Source organism: Neophocaena asiaeorientalis, unplaced genomic scaffold (genome assembly GCF_003031525.2).
Source record: "Neophocaena asiaeorientalis asiaeorientalis breed wild unplaced genomic scaffold, Neophocaena_asiaeorientalis_V1.1 scaffold506, whole genome shotgun sequence".
Taxonomy (NCBI): domain Eukaryota; kingdom Metazoa; phylum Chordata; class Mammalia; order Artiodactyla; family Phocoenidae; genus Neophocaena; species Neophocaena asiaeorientalis.
In genome coordinates, this window is record NW_020174950.1 from 164,227 (window position 1) to 174,076 (window position 9,850).

Here is a 9,850-nt window from a genome sequence, read left to right on the forward strand (position 1 = left end):
TACTTTAAGTTATATTCTTGGAATAAGGTCTTCTTAGTTTTACTAGAAGTATGGGTTCTGACTTGTGGTTATGAATTTTCCTAGAAATTTTAAATTTTTTGTTTTAATCCCCTGTTAATTAGTTCTAATGTTAGAGATTAGAAATTATCCTTGCAGGCATTTAGAACAGGGGTTGGCAAATTACATCCCACTGACCTAATCTGGCCTGCCACCTGTTTTTTCAAATAAAGTTTTTTAGGAATCCACCCATGGTTATTCATTTACGTATTTTTTTTTTTGCGGTACGAGGGCCTCTCACTGTTGTGGCCTCTTCCGTTGGCGGAGCACAGGCTCCAGACGCACAGGCTCAGCGGCCATGGCTCACGGGCCCAGCCGCTCCACGGCATGTGGGATCTTCCCGGACCGTGGCACGAACCTGCATCCCCTGCATCGGCAGGCGGACTCTCAACCACTGCGCCACCAGAGAAGCCCATCATTTACGTATTTGTCTATGGATGTTTTCCTTCTATAGTGACAGAGTTGATTAGTTGCAACAGAAACCATACATATGTCTTGTAAAGCCTAAGACATTTATTCTCAGGCCCTTTACCAAAAAGGTTTGCTTACCCCTACCTCAGAGAAATGGGCCTGGGTTTATTTCTACTTCACCTGAACACTGAAGATACAGTCCTTTGGGGTCTGCTATAGTCTGCTCCACTTGGCCTTTGTCTCCTGTCCTCAGCACCCTGCAAGGCATAAAACCTTAAGCTCATGTTCACACAGTTTGGTAAATGTCTTCAAGGAGAAAGCCTGCTTTCGTGCTGTGCTTATCTCTGTGGGTTCTTGCTTTTGCTTAATTTTAGGTCTCTGATTACACCTTATTTTCTTGCCATCACTTTGGTTTGTTCATAGTTTTTCATCATTGTAATTTTCAGTGGGAGGGTTATTCAAAGGATTGTTCTACCATATTGTGGGAACATTGTTGTGTTCCTGTTATTCCTGATTTTAATGTATTTTGATCATTTTGGCCTGTGAACTGCGAGCTTCTGTGAGCTCTTTTCTCATGTGAAACAGAATTTTGTTCTTGTGTTATTGTTAATTACAACATTTAATATTTCCCAGTCTTTCTTGAAAGTGGCATGCTATGGAAGATAACTAGACAAAAATTGTTAAATTATTCTGCAACATACTTGTTTTAAGTTAGATAGGAAACATCTTAATCATGCATTTATAGTGTGTTGAACTGTTGGCAAACAGGAATCCTCATCTAAGCAGATGCCGTTTTATTTTTTGGCAAGCAGAAACTGTGAATAAAACTTGAAAAGTGCCATGGGACTTCTGTTTATTTCTAGTATTCTCAGAAATGAGATTTCTAAATGTGATCCATCAAATAGTCTTCTTCTAGTCTGGGCAATTGCAAACCTGTAACTTCCTGACTTAAAAATGTCTCTTGCAGATGTCTCCTAGCTGTCTGTTATAGGAGCTACCCTCTATCTTCTGCACCCAAATACACGCTGTTAAGTCTTCCTGTACCCCTCCTTTCCCCTTTCCTGACAACAGAGACTACTTCTGCCTGGACCTCCCAACCCCTGCCTCTGCCTCCCCTTATTGCCCCAGTTCAAGTCCTGGCATGGGTCACAATGGGAGAGAGGACAAAAGGGGTCAGACCTGCTCTAGGTCCCTCTCCTTATTTGCACACTAAACCCTACCCACACGCCATGAACCTAGTTATTCCTCTGAGATAAACCGAGTTTTCAGACCCCAAGTCCCCACCCCAGAGAACCACTGTTGTCACCAGAGCATTCCTTGATATGGGGAAAGGGCATGGGTCTAGATTAGAATGAACTGGATTACTGAATCTTGGGCTATTTTATACTACTTGTATGGCCTTGAGCAAGTCATCTCACATTTCCAAGTCTGTTTTCTCATCTGTTCTATGGGGTTTATGCTCGCTGCCTTGTAAAGTTGTATTATAGTAAATAACAGATATGAAAGTGGGTGAATGCTAGCTTCCCTTCCCCAACAGGGTCTAAGTTACAAAAAAGGAGAGAAACAGAACTTTTTATCCTCCCTTATTTTTGTAAGCAGTGAAAACTTTAGAAAACCTAAATTACAGCAAAAGTGGAAAGATGGGTAGTAGAAGAAACTGTGGAAAAGGGAAAGACTGCCGTGGAAAGGAACATGCAGACAATGGGAAGGAAGGGCATCACTGCCAGGCCTCAGCTTTCTTGGATGAAAGAGATGACCTGCGAAGGACTACCTAGAATGTGGTGCTGGTGGTCTGGTTCCTCTCCATGTCTCTCTTTCCTCCCCCAGCTCTGCCTCGTGGAGCCTCCATTCCCGCCTTGTCAGCCCTGCCTTACCTGTTAGAGGCCCCTTTGTTTATGGAGCCATCAGCAACTTGGAACCAGGGTAGTCCCAGCTTCCCCTCCAGTGTGGTTGGGATTCTGAATGTGTTTCCCTGGAAGCCTTGACACTCTTGGTGTTGGTCACTTATACTTTAAGACACCCTTATTTGTATATATTCTTAGGTATATTTTGGGTTAAATAAACTCTGAGAGCTGGTTTCTAATGTGAGTTTTACAATCAGTCTAAAAAATAAATTGTTGGAAGACAACTCCTCCATAACTGTGGGCTGCCTGTTCCTGTGTCTTTAGGGACCTGCATTCATGGCTGTATTAGAAAGCTTTGTGTTCATCTCAGAGGTCTCTGAGACTGTCCTCAGTTTTTTTCTTTCTTTTTTCTTTATTCTGCTCTGCAGTAGTTATTTCCACTATTTTATCTTCCAGGTCACTTATCCGTTCTTCTGCCTCAGTTATTCTACTATTGATCCCTTCTAGAGTATTTTTAATTTCATTTATTGTGTTGTTCATCATTGCTTGTTTCCTCTTTAGTTCTTCTAGGTCCTTGTTAAATGTTTCTTGCATTTTCTCTATTTCCAAGATTTTGGATCCATCTTTACTATCATTATTCTGAATTCTTTTTCAGGTAGACTGCCTATTTCTTCTTCATTTGTTAGGTCTGGTGGGTTTTTACCTTGCTACAAACAAAAAACCGGACGGACAGAACCCTAGGACAAATGGTGGAAGCAAAGCTATACAGACAAAATCTCACACAGAAGCATACACACTCACAAAAAGAGGAAAATGGGAAAAAATAATCTGTCTTGCTCTCAAAGTCCACCTCCTCAATTTGGGATGATTCGTTGTCTATTCAGGTATTCCACAGATGCAGGGTACATCAAGTTGATTGTGGATTGTCTCTTCGGCAGCAGCAGGCTTTTCCCCAGACTCCCTCCTGGCTAGCCGTGGTGCACTAACCCCCTGCAGGCTGTGTTCAAGCCGCCAGTCCTCTCCCTGGGATCTGACCTCCGAAACCCCAGCCTCAGCTCCCAGCCCCGCCCGCCCAGGCGGGTGAGCAGACAAGCCTCTCGGGCTGGTGAGTGCCGGTCGGCACCGATCCTCTGTGCGGGAATCTCTCCGCTTTGCTCTCCGCACCCCTGTGGCTGCGCTCTCCTCCGTGGGTCCGAAGCTCCCCCGCTCCGCCACCCGCAGTCACCGCCCGCGAAGGGGCTTCTAGTGTGTGGAAACCTTTCCTCCTTCACAGTTCCCTCCCACTGGTGCAGGTCCCGTCCCTATCCTTTTGTCTCTGTTTATTCTTTTTTCTTTTGCCCTACCCAGGTACGTGGGGAGTTTCTTGCCTTTTGGGAGGTCTGAGGTCGTCTGCCAGCATTCAGTAGGTGTTCTGTAGGAGTTGTTCCACATGTAGATGTATTTCTGATGTATCTGTGGGGAGGAAGGTGATCTCCGCGTCCTACTCTTTCGTCATCTTCTCCTGTCAGCCTGTGTGCATCTAATATATGAGTATTTTTGTTATTTGTTGCATTTACATGGCACAGGGATTTATTCCAGCCAAGTTCACTAAGGCAGAATCCCACACCCCTGCTTTCACAAAATGAGGTCTCCTGAAGGTTGCCACTCAACTTTCTAAGTCCTGGGAGTAGCAGGCCTGCATGCCTTTGCTGGGCTTTACTGTGCTTGTCTGTAGCCGCCTGGGAAGTTGGTCCTGGAAGGATTTTCAGAGCAGAATTCCAGAGCATCTTACCCGAGACAGTGGATTAGAACCGGTGCCAATTAGACTTCTTTGGGAGAGCTTTGACCTGGCTCCTGACTTCCCAGCTGCTTGGCCCTGTCTAGGTTCCTTTAGGACAGGCTCTACCACCTTTTAGACCTACCATGCCCGTTATTCTTTTATTCACTCAAATTTAAACCCATTAAAGAACTTTAGAGCTGAAGAGACCATACACACTGAAGTTTACTTGGGGAAGGTTGCCACAAACCAGGCTGGCATGTAGAGTTTAAGGTAAGATTCATCAGCTGAAAATAAAGGAAAAGTGGTGGTAGTAGTGAATGTGCTTCTTGCCTTTGCCAGTGTGGGGTTGCGAGAGAAGTGTTTAGGTTTGCTCAAGGCTGGGAAGTAGAAAGGAGGCTTGTCACAGCCTGGGGGCAGGATCCATCCTCCAGGGTTGCTGTTGGGGTAACTTTGTTGCTGCCAGCTGGGAAGTAAGTGCAGTAGGACTTCTGGATCTTTTCCTGTGGATTCGTAACTTACCCGTTTGAATTCTCCTATGACTTCAGGTCTGTGGGGATGCATCTGGGATAATAAGGCAGGAAACAAGTGTGAGATAGTATTGATATCTTCTCCTCAGAGGGCCAGGCATCAGAAAAAGTGGCTATGCCAGCTTGTATGCTACATCCAGAAGCATTCTCTGGACAGGGTAGTAAGATGCTTGGCCTTCCCCAACTTCAACTTTTAAACTTTGTTCACCCTGTTTTATTTTTGGTGAGGAGTCTTGTTAAGGCAATTCTGGAGTATCATATTTAGTATCATTTCATTTTAATCAATTTTTGATATTATTTAATGTTGATCTGTTCAAATTCTTTCTGTAAGAAGTGTTTTTAGAAAACTTCCCAAATTTTTTGTTTCTATTAGAACATTATACAACGTGACTTTAAGCAGTGGAAACTTGTGTATGAAAGCCTTTAATTTCTTCAAAAATTTTTTTTCAAATATTAAAAAAAATCTTTATTCTGTGAGTTTTTAGTACATCCAAAACAAGAAATAGTTATTTCAAAAAATTGACAGTCTTGGGCTTCCCTGGTGGCGCAGTGGTTGAGAATCTGCCTGCCAGTGCTGGGGACACGGGTTTGAGCCCTGGTCTGGGAGGATCCCACATGCCGCGGAGCAACTAAGCCAGTGCGCCACAGCTACTGAGCCTGCGTGTCTGGGGCCTGTGCTCCGCAACAAGAGAAGGCCGCGACAGTGAGAGGCCCGTGCACCGTGATGAAGAATGGCCCCCGCTTGCCACAACTAGAGAAAGCCCTCGCACAGTAACGAAGACCCAACACAGCCATAAATAAATAAATAAATAAATAAAATTATAAATAAATAATAAAAAATTGACAGTCTTTAGGGCTTCCCTGGTGGCGCAGTGGTTGAGAGTCCACCTGCCGATGCAGGGGACACGGGTTCGTGCCCCGGTCTGGGAAGATCCCACATGCCGCGGAGGGGCTGGCCGATGAGCCATGGCCGCTAAGCCTGCGCGTCCGGAGTCTGTGCTCCGCAACGGGAGAGGCCACAACAGTGAGAGGTCCGCGTACCGCAAAAAAAAAAAAAAAAAAATTGACAGTCTTTAGAATGCTTTTTAGGTAACGAAGAAGTGAAATGCTCAGCAAGTAGAGAAAAAAGTTTAAGTAAATGCCTAATTATGGTCAAAATAGTCAGCAGAACAAGTGGTTATATAGGCTGACTTCTTTGGGAGAGCCCTAACTCTTCCCAGGGCAAAGCCCATTTCCACTTTCCTGCAGCTCTTCTCCATGTACAACAGCTTCTTCCCCCTGTGAGACTGGGTCACAATTGCTTAGCTCGCCCTCATGGGCCTGAAATTGGGTTTTAGGGTTAGTTTTGTTATTACTCCGGAGTCATTTTGAATGCCTCTAGTACCTGTAGACTTGGAAACTGGCCATGACATTAACCACTGGTTTTATTCAGCTGGTAAATGTTCTTATTAAAATTTTATGTTATCTTTGGGTTTTCAGAGAGTTATTCAGCTCAGAGCTACTTTTGATAAACCTTTCTAGAAATATTCTCTATGAACTTTGAGATTTTTCAAATTTTTATCTGTTTAGGAAGGTGAGCCTTCTGGAAAGAGAAAAGCGGAAGATGATGATAAAGCAAATAAAAAGCACAAGAAGTACGTGATCAGTGATGAAGAGGAAGAAGATGATGATTGAAGTAGAAAATGTGAGAACTTTATGTATTTTATTGTACAGTTTGTTTTATAAATATGATGTAAACATGAATTATTTTGACTGAAATAAATTGATTTGCTTTTGAGTAATTTTAATTGTAATAAAAAAATTTTAAAAGCAGGTCTCTGTTCAAGAAATTGACCCCTCCCAAAGCAGGCTGATTTTGTTAATGCCTTACACTAATTCTTAGGTTTTAGTGAATTCGTCCCAGGCCCCACAAAGAAGCCTTGCAAGGGCCAGGTGAAGCGAGTGAGGCATTCTTCTGGGGTGCAGAGTTTTAAAAGGGGCGCAAAAAAGCCTCCGTAATTGTATTCGTTTGCTAGGTCTGCTGTAGCAAAGTACCACAAATTGGGTGACTTAATACCACAGAAACACATTCTCTCACAGTTCTGAAGCCTATAAATGCTAAATAAAGGTGTCGGCAGAGCCGTGCTCCCTCTAAAGGGAAGAATCCTTCCCTGCATTGTCCTAGCTTCTGGAGGATCCCAGTAATCCTTGGCTCGTAGCAGCATAGCTCCAATCTCTGCCTCTGTCTTCACATGGCTTGTTTCCCTGTGTGTCTGCTCTGTGTCTCTCTGTGTCTCCGCTCTGTCTCTCCAGATCCCACTCTTCTTTCAGGACACCCACCAATGGGTTTAGGGTTAACCCTAATCCAGTGTGACCTCATCTTAACTAATTACATCTGCAAAGATCCTATTGCCAAATAAAGTCACATTCTGAGGTTCTGGGTAGATATGAATTTTGAAGGGTCCCTATTCAGCCCACTACAGTAATCAAGTTTAATATTACCGTAATACAACATTTTAAAAAATTAAAATTAATGTAAAAAAATGATGAATAAAATGTTAAAAATTCAAATAAAGATGATCTGACAGGACTGGGATTAGGGTAAGCCAAGTGAGAAGAGTGGCACAAGTACAGAACTGGATAGATTGTCTCTTTATTTGAAATTTTGATGTTTTGTTTATGGGAGTTTTTTGCATGGAGTTTAAAATGTATTGCAATATTATTTACCTTGATCACTAAGATTCTGGCGCCACTTATATTTTTCACCAAAGTGAGTATCTCACACGTTACGTCCTAGTTGTGGCCCTGCTTTCTCACAGCATGGTGGCCGGGTTCCAACGGTGAGCACCCCAAGAGAGCTGTATTATCTTTTTTCAAAATCCACCACATTCTGTTCAATAGAAGTGAGTCACTGATGTGAGCTCATATTCAAAGGGAGGGAAATTTGACTCCTCTCGATGGTAGAAATGGCAAAGAATTAGCAGATATATTTGAAATCCATATTTGAGATATGTATTTGTCTTTTCTGCAGTGCTCTTCTACATAGCCTAATCTTTCCCTTAGGAACGGACTAGGCCTGTTAATACAATCTAGGAGGGGTGGCTTGTGGGAGGCTCACCCTGAAGCCTGGTTATAGAGAAGTGACATTGAAAGAGAATAAGGTCCTAACTCACCACTGTGTCAGTCTCCTAAACTCAGAAACCTTCAGTCCCTTGCTGTTTCTTGGTTTATCAAGTTGGAACTCCGATGCCTGGCTCTTGAGAGCCTTCATTTTGACTCTGTCCTTTCCAAGGCAACATTGTTTTTTCACTAGCAGACACATATATGACAGTGATTGAACTCTTGTCTCTTGTCTCCAAACCTGCCCTTCTTTACAGAGCTTGGCTATGCAGAGCCAAGGCTCTGCAAGCACATTTCAGTTTTGCCAGCTGCCCCCTGTTAGGGGGCGCCAGAGAGAACTGGGAGCCTGAATAACAAAGAAAAGATTGCTCCTTCCTGTTTGTTTATGGAACTTTTCTGGGGGCTTCCTGTTGACCTCCATTCTTTCTGAGGGGGCGCAGCAGCAGCAGCAGTAGTTTCTTCCCACAGCAGCTCAGTCCGGTTTGCAGTTTACCAAGACTTGAAGAGGCAGCTACATTGTACTCCCGAGAGACGTCAGTACCAGCTGGACACTTCTCTTCCTCAGGTATGTTTCAGCTCCAAGGGGCCCTGTCTGTAAGTTTGTAAGTTTAATAATAATTCTAACTTTCCCCTTTGTTCCCTCATCTCTAGGGGTGGAAGTTGCTCTCTGAATTTGCTAATTCTGTGATCCCTTAGGGAGTCCTCTTTGTACTTTTTGTAACCAAATCAACAACTTGAAACCTAATTACAATTTTTAAAAAATATTAAGATCTATCTGTGTAGACAACTGGTATGTTTTCTGTTGCCCAACTTGGACCTGACTGGGTAGTCCAGGAAGCAAATCCTCAAAGATGAGATGTGTAGATTGGTTTGGGTCTGAGCTCCTCACCAATGGGAAACAGGATGCTGGTGGTGCCTTGGCATCATGATGAACCAGATTATCCCCTGTGATTGAGGGCTTAAGCGGCTGCTACACTTACTAGGCAGTCCTGATGACTAAGGACTGTGGTGTGGGATGGATGCTTCTGAGTGCCCTGGGGCACTTACAGAAAGTCGACAAGCTTAGGTTAGTTTCAGTTTGTTTTTAAACTTTATTGAAGTAGAGTTGATTTACAATGTTGTGTTAATTTCTGCTGTACAGCGAAGTGATTCAGTCATACATATATATTCTTTTTCATACTCTTTTCCATTAGGGTTTGTCACAGAATACTCAATGTTGTTCCCTATGCTATACAGGAGGGCCTTGTCGTCTATCTGTTCTCTATATAATAGTTTGCATCCACTAATCCCAAACTCCCATTCCTTCTCCCCCCACACCTCCTCCCCCTTGGCAACCACAAGTCTGTCCTCTATGTCTGTGAGTCTGTTTCTGTCTTGTAGATAGGTTCCTTTGTGTTGTATTTTAGAGTCCACATATAAGGGATGTGGTATTTGTCTTTCTCTTTATGACTTCACAGAAGCTTAGGTCTTCAAACATTCTGCTTGTGACAGCACTTGTGACAGCCCTAAAGGAATCTCATATCTTGTAGTCAGAGGGCTGAGGTAGCTGAAAATCAAACGCATGTAATTGTGTGGTTGCAGAACTACAACATCAACTGAATTCACAGCCTCTTCAAGTCTCTCATGTGAAAGGGTATTGATTGAGAAAGAAACTAGGAATGGGGATTTCTGTTTGGACTCAGATAAAGCTGAAAAACAAATTTTCTAGTCCCTCTGAGCCTGCCTTGCCTGTGAGAAGCAGTCTGCCTTCCTATGTCTGAGGAAACAAGGTTTTTTTTAAATTGACATATAGTTGATTTACAATATTATATTAGTTTCAGGTGTACAAAATAGTGATTCAAATATTTTTATAAGTTATACTCTGTTTAAAGTTATAAAATATTGGCTATATTCCCTGTGCTATACAGTATATCCTTGTAGCTTATTTATTTTGTACATAGTACTTTGTACCTCTTAATCTCCTTCCTCTATTTTGTCCCTTCCCCCTTCCCTCTCCCCACTGGTAACCACTGGTTTGTTCTCTACATCTGTGAGTCTGTTTGTTTTGCTATATTCACTGGTTTGTTTTATTTTTCAGATTCCACATATAAGTGATAGCATACAGTATTTGTCTTTCTCTGACTTATTTCACTAAGCATAATACCGTGTAGGTC

At 42.9% G+C, this 9,850-nt stretch overlaps 1 protein-coding gene across 4 annotated transcripts in view; it reads left to right on the forward strand.

Moving 5' to 3' along the window:
* The window catches only part of LEO1 (LEO1 component of Paf1/RNA polymerase II complex), a 50,514-nt gene extending 40,969 nt beyond the window's left edge, over positions 1-9,545 (forward strand). The window contains exons 11-12 of one of the 4 annotated variants that reach the window (XM_024761851.1): positions 6,168-6,282; positions 8,166-9,545. In XM_024761851.1, coding sequence (XP_024617619.1) covers positions 6,168-6,272 — 105 coding nt within the window. In that variant the 3' untranslated portion in view covers positions 6,273-6,282; positions 8,166-9,545. Of the gene's footprint in view, positions 1-6,167; positions 8,107-8,165 lie in introns of those variants that run through there. The other 3 variants (XM_024761852.1, XM_024761853.1, XM_024761850.1) reach the window with 3 other exon arrangements.
* The last annotated feature ends 305 nt before the right edge of the window (positions 9,546-9,850 follow it).